At 42.1% G+C, this 19,577-nt stretch overlaps 3 protein-coding genes across 5 annotated transcripts; all 3 read right to left on the minus strand.

Annotated features, from left to right (window-relative positions):
• Positions 1 to 20: 20 nt before the first annotated feature.
• On the minus strand, positions 21 to 2,075 carry LOC109476395. The gene is made up of 3 exons (XM_019777331.1): positions 1,062 to 2,075; positions 408 to 545; positions 21 to 289 (listed from the first exon to the last, which is right to left on the minus strand). Exons 1-3 carry the CDS (start codon positions 2,065 to 2,067, stop codon positions 156 to 158), a joined length of 1,278 nt encoding a protein of 425 aa, XP_019632890.1. The 5' UTR covers positions 2,068 to 2,075; the 3' UTR covers positions 21 to 155.
• A 4,306-nt stretch (positions 2,076 to 6,381) lies between these two features.
• On the minus strand, positions 6,382 to 11,651 carry LOC109476397 (epoxide hydrolase 1-like). Its single transcript, XM_019777333.1, has 7 exons — positions 10,966 to 11,651; positions 10,448 to 10,577; positions 9,091 to 9,214; positions 8,757 to 8,841; positions 7,834 to 7,955; positions 7,074 to 7,192; positions 6,382 to 6,692 (listed from the first exon to the last, which is right to left on the minus strand). Exons 1-7 carry the CDS (start codon positions 11,564 to 11,566, stop codon positions 6,470 to 6,472), a joined length of 1,404 nt encoding a protein of 467 aa, XP_019632892.1. The 5' UTR covers positions 11,567 to 11,651; the 3' UTR covers positions 6,382 to 6,469.
• A 2,899-nt stretch (positions 11,652 to 14,550) lies between these two features.
• LOC109476326 (epoxide hydrolase 1-like) lies at positions 14,551 to 19,528 on the minus strand. Of its 3 annotated transcripts, none has more exons than XM_019777246.1 (9): positions 19,511 to 19,528; positions 19,169 to 19,244; positions 17,976 to 18,586; positions 17,489 to 17,618; positions 17,081 to 17,207; positions 16,563 to 16,650; positions 15,977 to 16,098; positions 15,455 to 15,561; positions 14,551 to 14,818 (listed from the first exon to the last, which is right to left on the minus strand). In XM_019777246.1, the coding sequence occupies exons 3-9, from the start codon at positions 18,580 to 18,582 to the stop codon at positions 14,614 to 14,616; spliced, it is 1,386 nt and encodes a 461-aa protein (XP_019632805.1). In that variant the 5' UTR covers positions 18,583 to 18,586; positions 19,169 to 19,244; positions 19,511 to 19,528; the 3' UTR covers positions 14,551 to 14,613. The 3 variants fall into 3 exon arrangements, with proteins under 3 accessions (XP_019632805.1, XP_019632804.1, XP_019632806.1); XM_019777245.1 differs by having other exon boundaries at positions 17,976 to 18,584; positions 19,165 to 19,244; positions 19,511 to 19,527; XM_019777247.1 differs by lacking the exon at positions 19,511 to 19,528 and having other exon boundaries at positions 17,976 to 18,611; positions 19,169 to 19,326.
• Positions 19,529 to 19,577: the final 49 nt, after the last annotated feature.

Below are 19,577 nucleotides of genomic sequence, written 5' to 3' on the forward strand. Positions count from 1 at the left end.
ATTTTGCTTTAGTCGTTGGCTTACCTGTATATACAGTTGTGGATTTTTAAAGAGTGTTGGAATATATTGGAATCAGTCTTTTCTGCGTTTGATGATAATACACAAACATGTAACAGGCTAGGACGTGAATTCTCGTAAGTTCTCGTGCATTCTCGTCAGTTCTCGTCGGTCGGTTGGCGAGACTGGCGAGACTTCGACACCTCTCGGTACCGCTGCGTCACGAAGAAAGGATGACGCTGCTGAGCATGCGCACTAATGTCAGTGTCGATGCCCGAATCGTTCATCAAACCTAAAGGAAATTTAAAAAAAAACATTTCTTCAATCACTGTATCCTTTACAAATTTAAAGATTGTCAAGCTTTTAAGAAAAAATGATGTTTAGATGCTAAGATGGAATTTTTTTCTAACCTGAAAGTCCTTCGTCCACATAAGTGTGCAGTTCCTCCAGACTGCGGTTGATTCTATTGAACTCCCTCCCCACCTCCAGCGACAGACGGACCAGCTTGTTGTTAATGGCTGTTACGTCTTCTCGCAGCTCGGCCAGTTCTAACAAGTACACAAAGACATGAAATTCCATGCTGTTTCATTCCATATTATTGCACAGTATTAAATGTTACAGATGGACAAGAAAACACTATTGGTACGCTTGCCCGGTTTTTTTTTTGGCGACGTCTCAGGGAGGAGCCTAATGGTACAGTATTGTGTGGAGTTTGCAAGAATTCTAGGAATGGTACAGGCATGTTGTCTACAGGAATGGAATGTCCACAGGCATGTCTCTGACCCACATCTAAGTTCCTGGAAACCCTTGGGAAGACCTCTCTGCCCCGGATGGCCATACTTTCTGTGACCCCGGGGCTCGTTCACTATACACTCAGGGGAGGAGTGCACTGTATCTGTCAAGTCTTCCTAAAAATCATGAAATGATGGCAGTGCCACGCAAACGATAACCATAACAGCAACCACCGTCGCCAAGGCAATGTATGTTTTCATTACCAGTCTTGTTTTTTTTCTAAAAGATTTAATTCAATGATGTATGAAACAGTAGCAAAACTGTAACGGTACCTTCTCTGTCCACCGCTGCCTGCATTCGAAGTTCTTCCTCTAGACGGCTTTCTTGGCTCTTGGCTGAGACTTTTCCCGCTCTTCTTTTCTGCCCTTTTGTACTGGAAGTTGCCTTTCGTGGCTTGCTCTGTCTCAAGGTGGACTGGAAGATCCTGTCAGCTTCTTCTGAATTCCTTGTTTCTTCTGTTGACGTTGTACTAGTACTTGGTGGTTCTGGCGCTATCAGGCCTCGTCTTGGCGCCAAGTCTCGCCGTGGGCCCAAATCTCGCCGGGAGGGGAACTCTCGCCGCGATGGGAAATCTCGCGTGCGCGTGAAATCTCGTGGTTGGTCCAGATCTCGCGTGGAGATACGAGGGAGAGTCGGGACCGTCGACTTTTTCTTTCTGGGCGACGTCACTATCTCCAACTGCACGTGTATCGGGACGTTGTCTCCGAAAGTACGAGCAATGGCGTTACGACAGTCGAAAGCTGCAGTCAGAATTTCGGGCAAGAGATTTAGAACTCCCAAATTTTCTTTCTTTACCCTCAAGTCGGGCGCATGTTCCAAGACGGCGTCCGTCACAGAGCGAAGGAAGTCGTTGTCTCCTTGCAAGACCCTACCCCACCTTCGAAACGCGTCTTCTACAGTCTTGAACTCACTACTTACGAGTTTCCGTAACCTTGGTATGATGTTTGCCCTCACTTTCTTGCGAATGTTGGCGAGTTTGTCCAAGAGTGAGAAGAAGTCACGCAGGACGGCCACTTTGCCCTTGAAGTAGACATAACTTCTCACGGCGTCCAAGGTCACAATGTCGGACCCTTTGCCGAGGTAGCGCGTTTTTCTCAGCTGAGCGGAAACGTTGTTAAGCGTGGTGATGAAATGGTCCCTCTTGGAGTCGAAAGAAATGTACTCGTTGTACATCTGTTGGACGTCCCTGGTGAGACGGTGGGCCTCCCTCCTCACCGCACGCACGGCGGATTCCTTCCGCGGGGACATGTGCTCCGGGGCCCGAAGAGCCAGCGCCATCCTCCCCTTGATCTAGAAACAAGAATATTTTTCTAAATGGCTAGAATATCAACACAAGAAAGCAGCAATACACCTAGTAGGTATACGTGTTTTATAGTCTCTACCAGACTCCTTTGCAGGCTGAATAAATTGGGTATATACATGTACATAAACTAGGAATTGGCAAGGCATAGCCGGCCATAAAAGAATCAGTTTGCCGTCCCTTTTGGGCCAATTTCTACTGTTTCTCAGGCTGCAAAGGAGTCTGATGGAGACTACATGCTTCACATGTCCTCGTTCTAACCATGGACGTAGAAAAAGAGCTACCTCCATGTTCTAACAATATGATTAATGATGATGACACATGTACATTTGTGCCTGTGAAATGTATAGTCACGGTTTTCTGCCATTATAGGGACAGATATGTACCAGCTTAAATGGTCCTAAAATGTACGGTAATCCCCGTGCTACATAAACAGCAGCGCCTGTATGTCAAACAAACATTAGACTCAGGATATCAAACACTGCTTATCTGGTTAGAAGAGGTTGTTTGGGGCGGTTGTAATACGTTACTATGACTTAAGCCCGACTTAAGCCCGAACGTCGACGAACACCAGCCAACCACAGCCGACCTTGCTCCAGACCTACGTACTCTTCAAACAGAGAATTATTAGCCTCCATAGCTTACCAAAAACTGGGGGTTTGGGTGGTCTTCAGAGTCTTTGGGAGCTTGTATGTGCTATTTTCTGATTGCATATAGACAACATAGCCGGCCTGGTTGAAGTACCCCCATTTTTTTAGAACTGGGCTAATCAGAAAACAGCCGAAGGCCACCAAACCCCCAGTTCTATAAGCCTGCTACAGAGGTTATGAATTAGGCTTATTTTTGGCGTGATTTTGGTGTTGTTATCGTGCTTTTTTGCACTGGTAACTTGTCCTCGCCAGCTTGGGTGCGACAAACTTTGCCATCACTATGCTAGGGTAAGGCAAGGAGCGTATAGGGAAATATAAGTTCCTTGAGTAAGGTGTAGCGCTGTAAGTATACAAACAAACGTTATACTGAATGCTGACTGAAACAGAGGAGTTAAACAATGCATTAGGTCTGGAGTTGTATCGTCAACATGACGAAACATCCGCCATGTGGGTGACGTCATTTCAAAAACATTTTGTGGACCAATGCCCCCCTCCCCCCATTCCTCACTTTACCACCGTGGTCACAAGTCAACAGTTCTACCTTTTGTACAGTACTTGTAAGTAAGAATACACAATGCAGACTTCTAACGGTTCCAAAGAGAATATATCGCTTTGTAATAAAGACTATCATAATAGCTTCTGTTGAAGCAAAACGTGTATGGACATAAGAGAAATAATGACAACTTTTAAATTACTCACTTACCAACGTATCACTCACTACGTTTACAGTACTACCCTTCGAATTCACAGCAAATAATTTGACTTTAAATTTGCCAAGGCACACATATAGTTACAACTTATAATACACTGGACATGAGCCTTCACATATACTCGTAGGGCTATGTAATGTTCACGTACGTATAATTCACACTTTGTAAAATAAAAAGATCAAGATACCGTCACATGCCCATGTCCTTTCCGTATTCACAGGGGTTGGCAACAACAACATGGTATTTTAGGTGGCTCTGAACGTCATCATGAAGAGCTAGTAACGATTTTCTATAGTCAAGTACTCCCAACTGCTCACTAAGGCCACAGCATGTAAATTTTATGGATGACATCCTATGCAGACTACAAATCTAATGCGAGCGGGCAAAAAAAAACAAGGCGGGCGGAAAAAAAAACAAGGTCCCTACATTTCAAAATTTTGACTCAATGGTACAAATGGTTTTTATTCAGTGGGAACGTCACATATACATAGCCAGCATCACATATCACTGCATCAAAGTAAGCTTAAGAAACAAAACATTAAATCAGAGCCTTTTCTTGTCTCCTCTCTTCATAGTCATCTGCCATCCACGTTCCGGCATGGCAACAGACATCTTTGCCCATTTTCGGCATGTTGACCACTGTCAGAAGGCAACAAAATTTCTTTTTTCCCCAAAAAATCTGGCGAAAATTAATGCGCGCGCTGATGTCATCCATAAAAGTTACTTGCTGTGGCCTAAGAGGTACTCTGCAACCACTTGATACAAAAACAGGGAGTATTTGGGCTCAATTGCTCATGGTTCTTCAAAACATACTTGACAAAGTAGCCTTTTTTTACAAGTGTTTTTCTGGATCGATGATCAACCGTTGAAAGCAATGAGTAAAAAACACATGTGTACTTGATGTTGCTTTTTTAAAATGCATAGTACTCGGACAAGTGGCCATTGTTAAACAGGCTTTTAAAACCTATTTTAGAATAGATGTTTGTTGGTGTCGTATAGCTTTAGTACGCCTTCTTGAATATGACTAGCGTATATGTGTTATAGGCCACTAAAATGTTGCGACTTCGCATTAGGCCAGTAATTATCAATGGATGACATCAGAGCGCGCATTGATTTTCGCCTGATTTTTGGGAAAACAAGAAATTTTGTTGCCCTCTGACGCCGTGGTCAACAAGCCGAAAATGGGTAACGGCAGAGTGCTCGACTTGGAACCAAGAGGTCTCGGTTTCGAGTCCTGATCTTGTGACCTTGGGAAAGGCACTTTACACTTTCCTCTATAGCTCAAGTCAAAATGAGTATTATATTGTCCTATTCAGTGTCCTCTGCGTTGGTGGCGGCATAAAATAAGTTGAAAAAACTTAATTGTGTCGTCATCATGTCTAATTATGAAATGCTGGAATAGAAAAAAATAACTAGATCACAACGTACGTAACGTTACACACACCTACACAACAACAACTAATGACTGTAATACATAGTTAAATGGGCCATACAGGACAAGAATTAAAACGTTAATACGACACAAGAAGAGATAGAAAGTACCTTTTTGTCCGCAAGCTCTGCTAGCTATGGAGCAAAATCAGCTAGCTTCTTTTCTGTACCGATCCAGTAGGCAAAAGTGTCTTGTAGTGCGTTACCAACGATACAAATACCCCTCCGTGAGGTAATAACTATACCTGGATCTATCTTAAGTGTTGTTTGTGCCAACTTCTTTATACATGTCCAAACTGTTGATGGTTTCGCCATTACCATATTTCCGTCGTTCAGAACAAGTGTAGTTATGCTGACCTGGTGGGGAATTATAATGATGTATAATGAGAAACATGGTCATTAAAAGTAATGCTTTTTTCGGCTTTGTGACATTAGAAAAGAAATAAAACTGAACACAAGGGTTCTAAATTTAGCTGTTTTATCTTTTATTTTTGTTGAAAACTTACATGTTTTATCATATGTATGCCTAGAATATCTATATACCCGAATATTCGTGCAAATAGTTCCAAAACCTTTTACAGAATGTATCCACTTTTTAACAAATGTATACACAAGGAAATCTCTAATACCTCTAACGCTACTACAAAGCGACTTAGTTTGTTAATGAAGTTAATTTATTAACCCAATCAGCTGCGACTAGGAACTAATGAATTTACTCAGTAAGCCTAAGTTAGTAACTGTAAGTGTGTACATGCCTTCGTGACATCCGGGAGAGTTCAGAGGAACGCGTATATTTGTCAATTTCGTTGCATCAACAAGAAAACATACATGCGTACAGTACATAGCAGCAAGAATTCAAAGATCTCATACCTCCGTGAAGCATTTATTTGTGAGTTTTTGTTAATTTCGTGTTTAATTCATTGTTGTGAAGAGATCAATGATATCGATTCTGTTGATGTATTTTTCCACTGGCCCGTCATGAGACAACAGATATACATGTAGCAGGAAATAGAATACGGGAAATGAAATAACCTTTGTTGTGACCTTCCTGTGACCTTTGACCTAACTAGTAGTAACTTTCAGTGTCCCGGATGCTAATAGCGATGGAAATACAAACTAACACGCAGACAGACCAAAAACGATACCCGCCTTAACAAATTTGAACATATGCTTCAGTTTGCGTGCACTTCAATTTTGTTTTCTTATCATTTACTCACATAATTTTGTATAATGTGGTATTGTACGACCGACGAATGCTTACAACAATTTTGTATGTTGCGGGGGAGACAACTAGTAGAGGTTAGTAATAATCGTTTGTTAATGAAAACGTTTGATGAATTTAGCTATTAAACATTCTATCATGATTGCAGCGCTAAATGTTAGGTAAGTTAACAAATTTGTAAAAATCGACAAGAACGTCTGTGAGAATTAGGAGAGTAGAAACAGAAAGACACTCCTGGTCCCGGGCCGGGGATCGAACCCACGCCAAACCCGGGCACCAGTCCATAACCCAGACGCCCTAACGATTCGGCTAAAAGGTCTAGACCGGGTCAGTTGGTAGCGCCTATAAACCTCCCACTGTTACACGTCTAGTCTTGACTTTGACGACGCCAGAATGCTTCTGCCTTTCGTGCAAAGTCCCGGATGTCCTGAGAGAAGAGGTCTGGCACCTCCAGGGCGGCGAAGTGTCCCCCTCGCGGCATGGTGGTGTACTGCAGCAGGTTGCGGAGACGGTCGTGACACCAGGGCTCGGGTGTGTGGAACAACTCGTGAGGGTAGTCAGCAATGGCGGACGGTATGTCGATAGGAATGCTGTAGAAAACGAGGAAAACAATCTTTATGATTTTTTTCATTTTCATGATGTATCTGACTGTGCGATACATTTTCATAAGACTTCAGTTTAAGCTCCCAAACGTGCAAGTCATTTTCATTCTATACCCCTATGTGTGAATTAGAAACTATTAGGAACCTAAGTGGCATGTTTAGATCATGAGATATCAAAAGGATACCTAGGAAAGCCGCCAGGGGGCTCAAAGTCTAATCATTTCTACGTCTCATCAAGACCTACACATCTACCAAGTTTCATGACAATCCACTTAAAGCCTCTTGAGTTATCGTGCTAAATCAGATGCAAACATGCAAACAGACGCTATGGAAAACCTTCTTAACGAAGGTAATAGAAAATTGCCGTACGCGTGAGCGGCGGAGATGATGGGGAACTTGCGGGCGCTGATGGTCTCCCTGTACAGCCGGAGGGTGGAGACAACCGTCCCCGATACCCAGTATATCATCACTGTCGTCAGCAGCTCGTCCTGGAAAAAATACACACAAAAAAAACTAGAAAGTTAACATTTGCAAAGCAGATTAATAATGCTTATATACCGTCACATGGACTAGCCAAACAAACTACATCTCTGATTATTGTTACTCAAACACATTCAAATTAAGTATGTGGAGAGCAGCCCCTCTAAGACTCTAAGTCTGTCCTGCTGCATAATGTAACACAACACCACGGGGTGTCTGATACAGCACCAGTTACCATGGTGACAGACGTCTGGTCCAGGTCATTGACTTTATTAATTTGGAGAAGAAGAAGAAGAATTTAAAGAAGAAGAAACTGAGCAAAAACAATATGTTTCATTTTGCAATTATCTATCAACATACAAAAATAACAAAAAGGGCAACAACTGATCTTTAACAAATTAAAAGATTTCCGAATCAAAACGGAGTATAGGTAAAAATAATTACAACTATCTTATAGCAACTGGAAGTATATCTCAACACACATGTATTTTGAAAGCACAATGAAAATGAATGCCATTTTGTCGTGGACTATAGATATGATGTTTCACGTAATGCATTTTAGAAGGGAAGGAGACAGAATCGTAAAAAAATTCAAGCAGAAGTGATCTCCAATATCCAACACTATAGTTTCTAGACCTTGTTGTGTTACCTTAGTAAAATGTTTCTCCAGCCCTCCGTCCGGTAAGTGAGAGAATGTGGGGTTAGTCCAGGAGGCGTATTTCTCCAGTATATGAGCAGCCATTCCTACAGGGGAGTCAACTAAAGCGTGTCCTGAAACACACCAGCAACAAGAAATCAAAGGCTTTCGTAAAACATGTTTATGATTTACTCTATTTATTTAGTTCAGGAAAGTGATTTACCGGTAAAAATATTCTGACTGGTTCACATTGCACAGCACAAACTACCAAGGATTCTAGCTTGGCCGACTTGAATTTGGGCACGGTTTCTAATTAATAAGGAAAGTGCGGTGCGCGGACCAGGTGTGAAGACGGCTAGATTTTCCTCGAGGAAGGTGACAGGCAGTCGGCTGAATAAATCACCTGCTTGCGTAAAAAGAGTCTCTTTACTCAGTAACCTACAAACCTAGCTGATATAATATTCACAGCTATGCAGAAACACTCATAAGGCCACAGCAAGTAATTTTTATAGATAACATCAGCACGCACTGATTTTGTAAAAAAAAAAAAACACAAAAAAACAGGAAATTTTGTTGATCGCCGACGTGAAAAACATGCTGAAAATGGAGAAAATGTTGTGAATGCCCATCGGATCAGAGTCCGTCAGCAAACCGGCAAACTTAAGGCACAATTGCTCGTGTTTGATGGTACATAGGTATGGTGATACTGTTAAATGCAGGAATGAAGACCTGCATGTTGGTTGTGATATCATGTTTTGTCGCCTCAATTCTTGTTTAACAACTTATTTTGTTTATTATGTCAAAATTCTCAAACGTAGGAGTCTTGTTTTTCGGGGCCCACCTTTTTTTTATCACCCTATGGCATTAGATTTGAAGTCTGAGAAAGATGTCATCTATAGAATTGACTTGCTGTGGCCTATTCACACATGTCTTACCTATGGTGTGTGGGCGGGTGGCCTGCATATGGAGGTACCCAGTCTCTGACAGGATCCACAGAAATCGGTCCCACAGCGGATACACCTGGTAACAACGGGTTTTGCAGTCACGTGACTATGACGTAAGTTGTGTCCGCCATGTTGGTGGGTCAAAGACATTAGAAGTCCTAAAAGTTGATTTTCTTTGAATATAGATTAGATACTTTGTCCATATCCATTGTTCAATCATTTAGTCACATGCATGCAGTTAGTAAGTCATGAATCGACTCTTCATGTGTATTTTGATTCTAGTTTTGACAAAATAATGATATTAAGAATGAATTTAAGAAAACACCTTTTGATAGTCCTCTTCAGACATTCCGATCAGAGACGGGAAGACGCTCCCCACTAGCAGCTTGACGAGGAAACTCGTCTCCGTGTTCCCGGTGTACATGTTCAGGTGGATCCCGCGAACTACCCTGCAAGAAATAAACTATGCATTTCTGTAGGGAAGTATCCAATACTATGAGGCAAAGAAAGGACGGTTTATAGTAAGCCTTAGACGTATAATCACTCTCAATCACTCACTCACTCACTCACTCTCTCACTCCCATAGCTCTACGTATAATGTAAGGACATAAAAGTATAGTTTACCTCTCTATCTATCTCTTTATCTATCCATGTATGTTTACGTCTCTCTCTCTCTCTCTCTCTCTCTCACTCTTTCGTTCTCTCTCTCTCCCTCTGTGTGTGTGCGTGTATGTATGAGCCTACATGTACGTGTATGTGCTTGAGTGCGTGTTTCTGTGTTTCTCGGCTTCAATGTATTGTACAAAGCCATACTTCACTACTTAGTTAATTCTAAATGAGGCACGTGGATGATGCCTACGTGAAGGAACGTAGAAAGTGTCATAAGCTTATCTGCTTCCCACCCGAGCAAATCTCTGCCCCGCACCTCAAATATTTGCTGTAGACAGTCCAACGTACAGGTGTGTTTGAAGAGTTCTAGATTACGTGAAGTTTTCAAGGCTATGTTGCGAGGTTACTACGGTCAGTGTTACAATGGTCGTGTAAGATGATGTAATATTAGGTCACATGAGGCAAACAGAGGCAAAGGAGATATAGGTTATTGTACAAGCTACAAAAAATAGAGGGCTGTGTGGAAGATACTGATGAGCGAGTGAGAGACAGAGAGGAAGAGGGAGAGAAACAGACAGACGGATATATAAAGGCAGGCAGACATACAGAGCCATGCGGGTAAAGAGAGAGAGAAAGACAGATAGAGAGAGAGAGGAAAAGAGACCGACAGGCAAACAGTGATAGGAAAAGAGAATGACATAGAGTGGCATAGAGAGAGATACAGAGAGAAAGAGAGATACAGAGAGAGATACAGAGAGAAAGAGAGATACAGAGAGAGATACAGAGAGAAAGAGAGATAGAGAAAGAGAGACATATAGAAAGAAATATAGAAAGAGAGACATATAGAAAGACACGGGCATATAGAAAGAAGGAGAGAGACATGCATAATCACACAGATAAAAACATGCTCTCTCTCGCTCTCTCTCACACACACACACACACACACAAACACACACACACACACACACACAAACACACACACAGAGAAAGAGAGCGGAAGGGGGAAAGGGAGAGAAAGAGAGGGAGGGCGAGAGAGAGTCAGAGAGACTGAGAGGGTCCTACTGTACACCCACTTCGGGTTGAGCATGGCCATGACAGAGACGATGACACTGCCGTGGTCCCCGCCCTGTACGTAGTACGCGTCAAACCCGAGTCTGTCCATCAGTTTCAGGTACAGCACAGCCGTGGCCGAGTCTTCCAGTCCTGGGGGAGACAGGACCCCGTAAGGCCATGTTAATTTGATTATATGTATGATATCCATGAATTTTCGTCGGTTTCCAAAAAAAGGTTTTCCACCAGACTGTTACTAGTAATCATACAAAGCAACTGCAAAATTAGCAACTTGATATGCTTAAGATTGCAAAAAATATATATTGGAGAACGATACTAACGTCTGAATGTAAGAATGCAAAAATCAATTCCAAAGGAAAAAAAAATGAAAATAAAGTTTCTATTGTTCACCTTTATTGTACATTTTCCCCACTTGGCTAAGTACAGGTCACAAAGTACATTATGTAAATCGCTATCATAAAACGCACAAAAATCCACAATAAATCCACAATAAATTGTACCTCGTCTTAAGGTGACTCACCTGGTTTGCTAGCAGGTTGAGAAAAGCCGAACCCAGGGATGGAAGGTACAATGACCTCAAATATGTCCTCCTCGGTGCCATTATGTGCCAAGGGGTCCGTCAGTACTGGAATGACCTTGTAGAATTCGAAGAAGGACCCGGGCCAACCATGTGCCAAGAGAAGAGGCTTCGAGCTCTGGCCGGGCTTCAGCTTCGGTTTCACGTGGATAAAATGTAGGTCAAGCCCGTCAATTTTTGTCTTGTAGTGGTCGAAACTGTTCAGCAGTGCTTCTTGCTTGCGCCAATCGAAGCCGTCCTTCCAGTAAGTAACCAGTTCTTTCATGTAGTCCAAACCGAAGCCGTACTCCCATTGGACGCCGTGGAAGTTGTCCGGAAAGCGGGTGCGTTCCAAACGATAATTTAGGTCAGCAAGGACGTCGTCTGAAACGTTGAGCACGAATTTTCGGACGGTTTTGTCCTCCTGGGCCGGTCTCTCACCCGTACCCCAATACTCTTCGTCTATCTTTGGAACTTCTAAGGCTTGATCATTACGTAAGTAGTTGAGAAGAGATCCTACAACCACGGCACTCGCTGCAAGAAACACAATAGATGTTTTAGACATCGTGTCCTAGAACTGATCTCGCACCAGAAGGTCCTGGGTTAAATCTAACCGGGGGGTTTATTTGCAATAAACTTTTATTAAAGTGCACAGTGTTAACCATTAAAGTATTGACGAATCAGAGAGGTTTACGTTTACCTAGTTATACGTATCACATGTCATATACACTTTGATCTGTAGTAGATACGTAAAGTTTACATACGCGTCACATTGTTGACTACTCAAACACGTGTTTTGCGTGCGTGTTTTCTTATCCCCAGTAGCGAACAATTAAAACAAACAACGCGTGTAAACAAGTCATTCGATGACGCCCGATTGTTTTCTTATTGTAGCATTATCTTAGATTAGTAGAGGAAGAACTTTGTAGTACGATATCTTACGACATATTATCATCGGCCAATCAGAAGGCTTCATTTCCCATTGGTTATCATGCCATAGCCTCAACAAGTGGTCGGTTATTAGAATAACCGACCACTTTTTGCGGATAACCACCTCATAAACCAACTCGTTCGCTACGCTCACTTGGTGGTTTATTCGGTGGTTAGCGCGTCAGGTGATATTTCGTGGCGGTTTATGACAAATTTCACCTCAAACGACCCCAAAACCCTTTCGTCACTTTTTTTATCGCGCACTACCACCCCCGGTCACTGAAAAACTGGGGTGTGCACCGATAACCTCGTGAGAGATAAAGAATTGGTAGACTAATATAGACTAATACATGTAGATACTTCAATGTACAAAAGTTCAGTGTGATTAACCTAAACCCCAGTTACCTCCAGCACTTTGCTCTGACAATCAATGGATACCCTAAGGCCTAGGAAAAAATGGTGTGTTTCCTGTTTCCCGACCGACCCTAGAAAAACTGCCGACCCTAGCCTTTTTTAGGGGTGAACCCCTGCAAGGGACATACATTTTCGAGCTGATCGACCTTTTCTAGCTCCATGATCTGACACCTGAGTGATGAAACACTGTACAATCAGGTTTGCAGCATTGATATTGAAAATATAAGTTTCCTCGTGCAAGTTTTACTTTTAAACTGTATTGTTGGATCACTAGAGATCGCCGAAGTCTAAAAAAGAGTAAAAAAAATATAATCCCTACCAACCGATCCTAATTTCTACAGAACTCAGAAATAGAAAATACATCATTTTTTTCATAGGCCGAAGTCTAAAAAAAAAAGAGAAAAAAAAAAGGCTAATCCCTACCTACCGACCCTAATTTTTACAGAACTCAGAAATAGAAAATACGTCATTTTTTCCTAGGCCAAAACAGTTGGCCTTGGACGGTTATACTTTGACCCTGGACTCGATGACGACCGTGTTAAAGCACATTTTGAACTACAGTTAACCCCAACCATATTTGCTCTTAAGGTCAGTGAACTATCAATCGTAATACTGTAATTCACATCATGTTCACGGTGACAAAAAAGTTCACGGTCTTAGAAAAATGAACGGAACTATACGTTGACGGTCAGCGATATATTTGTTAACAAGTTCGCGGTACAGAAGTGACCGTGGGGTCGTGTGGTGTAGCGGTAGAGTGCTCGACTCGGAATCAGGAGGTCCCGGGTTCGAGTCCTGACATGCCACCAATCCCTTGGGAGAGGCACTTTACACGACTTCGCTCAGGTGAAAATGTGTATTGTATTGTCCCGTGTTGGTGGCGGCATTAATATAAGTTGAAAAAACTTGAGTATGCCGTCATTACGTCTTGGCATTAGATGTTGAAATATAAAAAAAAACAAGAAGTGACTGTGAAAACCGTGCAGTACCATAAAAAAATTAGGAATTAAAAAGAATCGTATAGTTGACAGCCAATCTTACAGTATGGCGAGTCTATGTATATACTCGTATGCAGTGTTTCAAAGACCCCGCTCACTAGGCAAATAAAAAAGTAACGAGCTTAACTATTAGCGCCATCTATCGACCCAAATTTTAATGCAGCTCTTAGAATATTGATTATATCGAAATGGCAATTTTTTTGGATAACAAATAGGTAGTCATTTATGTTATGCATTCTTGTTTCACTTGCCATGCACACGACACATTAAATGGTCTAAATGGTATCCTAGATATTGAAGTTACTTAAGTCAATTAAGCTCACTGAACTTTATTCAATGCCATCAGAAAGGTATGCATGGCACAGTAATCAAGACTGGAATGCATTCTGTGTAAAATTACTTAAATGGGCATGGAGAAGGGACAAAGCCCTCATTTTACAATTGTACCAGGCTAAAAAAAGTCAGCCAGAGCAATCAGCAAAATTTGATTGACATTTACATGATCACAGTGCATAGTAATTTCTAACAATCAACATCATTTAACACCTACTTGTTACAATAGCCTTGTTTGTGTGCAAATAATTTGACTTGCACATGATTGTATGATAATCGATAGGATAACTATTTACATCATAAAGCCCAATTATATCATATTTTTATCATCCTATCTCTTTCATACTGCTTGCTGCATGCATAGTGCATACTTAATGGGCTACTGGCATATTCTAATGCTGCCCAACATTATTGTCTGATTGAGATACAAATGCAACTTATGCATGATGTACAAAATGAGTAATAAACTGGTAGACGTACCAACTACTGAGTACATGTACCTACAATGTAATACCAGCCCAGAAAAGAACATGAAATAGTCATGCCTTCAGGTACCAGAGTTATCAACCAAGGATCGAGGTGTTCAAAAACTCATTCTTTCCTTTAACTACTGCAGAGTTACCAAGCACAGTAGGGGCATGATCATTAGATAGCTTTAAACAATGTCTAGAGTTAGAAGTTCAAGGGTTAGGTGTAACAAGTCGATCAGTGTAATGTAGCCAGCTGCCGCCGCGCCACGTGTCTGTGAAGCTGGTGTGTTTTGCCAAAGGGCGGTTATACCGGCTATACAGATACAAATAGTTGACTGTTTCATCAAGTACTTAGTGACACTGACAATATCACCAGGTATAGTGATTGCTTGCTAAGAAAACAACTAAAATGCATGCATATACTGTGAGACAACTTGGCAAATATCGCCTATCAGTCTTTGGATCTATCAAGATCGACTTTCGACTTTCCTGACGAAAGCGCGGATGTCTTCGGCCAGTAAGGCGGGTTTCTCAAACGCGGCAAAGTGTCCTCCGTCTGGCATGAGAGTGTAATGGACGAGGTCTGTGTAGAAGAGACGACACCACGCCTCCGGGTTGTGGCCTAGCTCGTGTGGGAAAGCCGCCATTCCGGTCGGCACAGTCACTTGCAAGCTAATACAGTGAGAAAACAGTTATGACGTACATCGTAACTTATGTAGTAACTTAATACATAACGTTACATGTATTTTGTGCATGTGCGTACAGAGGTGGGGTGAATCCGGAAATGACCACTTTATTTACCTGTAGATATAGATGTAGCACAGCAATGTAACACTTGTACCTCAGCTATCTAACTTAGTGCATGATATATGCAATAAAGTTCATTGTCATTTATGACAATATGATGAAGCCAACCTAAGATAACCCCTGAGAGTGTAGGATATAAAATTTATAGCAATCCAGGACTGTGACCACTTACGGGAGCACAATTTTCATCTGCTCGTCTCCCATAGCGTCCACAGCACAACTGAAAGGACACGAAAGCAGCAAGCTTGTTGCAGCATGTTGGTCTTTTGCAGCACTGTACTGAGTTCTTGAGTTTTGTGGAGCCTGAGTGTAGCCTGGGTGCCGTACTCCATAGTTACCGCCAGCTATAGTAGCTCCCTGCCTAGCTATTGGCGGTAGCTGCCATGGACTATGTAGGATGATACCCAGGCTTTTGCCATTGAGTTGTGTTTTTATTTGAGAACAGGTGAAAATCATTGTGCACGCAGATCCTTAGAATTAAATCAGGCCTTAATCTAGTACCTGGTTGTTTCCATTGCCTTTCCTTGAAATGTCTCCTTGTAGAACCTCATAGAGGAAGTGATGGTACCAGTCAGCCAATAGATCATCACACTGGTCAGCAGCTCATCCTGGGAACAAGAACACACAGATTACACTGGGAAGGAGAACAGAATATATATGGGGAATACTAGCACGTCGGCAGAACGTACTGCACCTGCTCAAAGCCCGTAATGTATTGTACATAGCACTTTGGCAGAACGTCTCATATAAGGTCATATTTGCTCATATAAGGTTAGCATTCCTTCAGTAGTTTTCAAATGTTATGTCAGAAAAGATATCGTCTGGAACAGGCAAAATTCTGATGCAACGTTGACCAAAAATCCAAGGAAAACTGCGAAAATCCAGGGTTCTGCGCAGGCACAGTACACTCTGCCAACATGCTGGGAAGACTGGGAATGAGAATATGCAGATGAGGTTGCCATGGGAAGGAGAACAGGAAGCTGATTGGCTGAAGCAGGAAGCCTTTAAACATAGTGTCGGTACCTTGGTGTAGTACTTTTCCAGCCCTCCATTAGCTAACTCCTTGTTTGCTGGGTTTGTCCAGGTGGAGAATTTCTCCAGGATGTAGGCAGCCAGTCCCACGGGCGAGTCATTCAGGGCAAAACCTAAAATATACACAAGATTGATATTTTATCAATTGATTAACTAACCTAGGGAATTGGGTCTGTGTGTGTATGTGTGCTTGTGTGTGTGTATGTGCAAATTATGTGCATGTGTATATGTGTGTATGTGTATGTGTGTGTGCATGTGCATGCGTATGTTTACAAAAATGTATGTGTGCGTGTATGTGTGTGTGTGTACGTGTGCATGTGTGCGTGTGTGTGTGTGTATGTGCATGAGTGTGCATGTGCATGTGTGTGCATGTGTGTATATGTGTGAGTGCCTGACTGCATATGTGTATGTCTATGCCTGCCTTGTGTTCTTAGGTATTTGAATACAATAGAGTGACAGGATGGAGTTGAGAGATTTTGTAACCACAGATTGACTTTAAGGTCAAGTTGTGTTTGTTCTCAGTGACCACTAGTAGACACTGAGTAGGTCACCCTGGCTAAAGAAAACACGCACTTACCAACAGTATCTGGTTTGGTAGCCTGGATGTGCATGTATCCAGTCTCCCGTAGCAGTCCCATCAATACCTTACTGCCATACGGGTAAACCTAGAAAAGAAATAGTCGACACATCTGAGTAAAAAAAAACAAGACTAGGTAGAAGCATCAGTGAATATTATCACCAGGTTTAAAATGGTTCCTAAAAGTTCTTCTCACAAAACTGAAACAAGTTCAAGTTCACCCCATTTACTGGGTCTGACCTTTTGATCTCCGACTGGTTTTGACTGTCAGTGTTGTCAACTTACCCTGTCTGGACTCACATACACACACACAGCTCAGCCACCCAAAGAAATACTTCCGTACCCACTGTAGGAAGCAGCTCAGAAGAGTAGAAATTGGCCACACAGACAGATTATGCCAGGAGAGTTGGTCTGCACTAAGAGAACAGTTTGCCTGGCATAATCTGTCTATTTGGCCATTCTACTCTAGATCTTTTCAGCCACTTCCCGAAGCCTTGTAGAGGCTACAAACGACGTACCCGATCATGTTCCTCAGGCTTTACACCGACCAGTGAGGGGAACACACTGCCCACCATGATGCGGAGGATTAACCTTGGGTCACCAGCGTTAACAAGCTGCATGTTGTTGTGCAGTCCCTTCACCACACTGCAACAATGGTACAACAGAATAGACCAATTATAGAGCGTTTTCATGTGAGATGATCACTGTGTTTGCCACATGCATGGATGTTGGTGTCCCTACGTATGATCAGTGAATCATGTTTTTAGATGTCTAACCTTCTCAAAGTTCTTTATCACAAAGGGCATCAGTCCTAGGTTTTAAACCAGAGTCAGAGACTTTTACTTCATCGACAACCCACATGGAAAACTAAAAATCTTTTGGAAGTCAAGGCTGTCTATCATTTACTCTCCTATCAAATAAATCACCTTGGCTTGAGTAGAGACATGATACGTGTGATAAAAGCACCCCAGTCTCCGCCCTGCATGTAGAACTTCTCAAATCCCAGTCTCTCCATCAGCTTATGGAATATCTGAGCAGCAGCCATCTGGTCAAAACCTGCACAGCAAATAAGCAACCAGTACACAGTTGTAACATGTTAATATGTACAACAATCAGCATTTAACTGCTTGACTGTCATTACTACACAGAATCCAGTATCTTTAAACATATCTTAAAGCATGCATGAAGGTATACGTGAAAGAATAAACTGCACCTTTACATGATTTAAAGAATGGATTTTTATGCAGTGCATACTCATAATGTAATTACGTAGGCTCTTTGTCTATTCTAATAGATGTGATGACTATTGAAAGCTGCATGCAAAACAAAAATGCAATTTTTAGTCAACGGTTCCATTCGATAAATTCTTAAGAACAATGTCAAAGATTCTCTTTCCCTAAGAATAAAACTCACCTTTTTTGTGTGGCATTTCGGAGAAGCCGTACCCAGGGATAGAGGGGGCAATGACCTCAAACACATCCTCCTCCCTCCCCCCATGACTAGTGGGATCTACCAACATCGGGATCATCTTATAAAACTCATACACCGAGCCTGGCCAACCGTGAACCAGCAACAGAGGCTTGGCGGTCTGGCCTGGCTTCAGTTTGGGTTTTACGTGAATAAAGTGTACATCAATTCCCTCGATGTTTGTTTTGTAATGAGGAAACGTGTTTAAGTACGCTTCCTGCTTTCGCCAATCGTACTTATCGCTCCAGTAGGCGACCAGACCTTTCATAAAGTCGACAGGGAAGCCATATTGGAATTCTACGTTTTCAAGAGCCTCGAACAAACGGACGTTTTTAAGGCGGTTTTTGAGATCGACCAGGGCGGTTTCTGGCACGTTTATGGAGATTTGGTGTATCTTGTCGTGATCTTTTGGTAGGGAGGATGGTTTCGCCCCCCTCCCCCAGTAGTTGTCTTGGAACTGCAGAGGTTCTGGAGGCGTCTTGAAGACGCCGGTAAGGATGACACCTGTTGCTATGGCAACCAAGACGATGAAGGTTGTCAGCTTCCAACCCATGGCTGTAAAGGAAATATGAAAAGTCTTAAAGATAGTCAGTTCAGGGGTAATAGTGCAGTTTGGCTGAGTAATGTGCTACTGGTCGTTGACCTTTGTTGTGCTACTGGTCGTTGACCTACTTATAATCGGATGATTGAAAATGCACAAACTGCACATTGTAAATAACTTACAGGTACAATGTACATGTAATCTCCCTATACAATTTACTGTTACTTAGTGTTAGTCTTATATATAAGGCACCTAGAGTTACATGTAAATTAACCTAGAGACATTTAGTTGACCCTGAACTTCGAACCAAGCGCAAACCAGCACCTTAATTAGTAAGACTAGAGACCACATCTAGCTTATACGTATACTGCATGTAACGTTACAACAAGATATTATGCACAAGTTTCCGAAAGAATGAGGAACCTGAAGGATGTTTAAAATCTGATTTTAAAACCTCCTTCCTCAAAAAATGACCGTGGAGTATGATCCTTACACTGATTTGAGACCCGCCCCCTTCAGTCAACTATAACCATGGATCGTATTGATTAATACTTCACAGTGGTTTGACAAAAATTATGATAATTTACTACTAACCTGATAAGATGGCCGCCAAGACGTTTTTCTAGACCGAGACGCAAAAATGTAGGGCGTTGTCTGGACACGAGTTGCTCTACCTTGAAAGAACAAACACTGTGACAGGCATGCCCAAAAAAGGCACTTTGGAATTGGATACCATTTTTGGGTGGCTTTATTTTATAAAGAATTGTTTTTGTTCCTTCCAATTTTTGTATAAAAAATGTCAAATCCAGCTTTGCGGTGGGGGTAAAGACTTCAGGTTTAAAATAAAGTTAAATTTGTTTCAAAGTGCTTGTTTGTAGTTGAATTCTAAAATTTATTTAGTGGCCCCTCCCCCCCAAAAAACACAAACCAAGACACGCACCTTACAGGTCACCTCTGGTCATTGACCTTTAACCTGGCCGCATCGACATAAAAGACCTCCGAAAATA

The sequence above is a fragment of the Branchiostoma belcheri genome, unplaced genomic scaffold (assembly GCF_001625305.1).
Source record: "Branchiostoma belcheri isolate BF01 breed outbred unplaced genomic scaffold, Haploidv18h27 scaffold37, whole genome shotgun sequence".
In the NCBI taxonomy this organism is placed as follows: domain Eukaryota; kingdom Metazoa; phylum Chordata; class Leptocardii; order Amphioxiformes; family Branchiostomatidae; genus Branchiostoma; species Branchiostoma belcheri.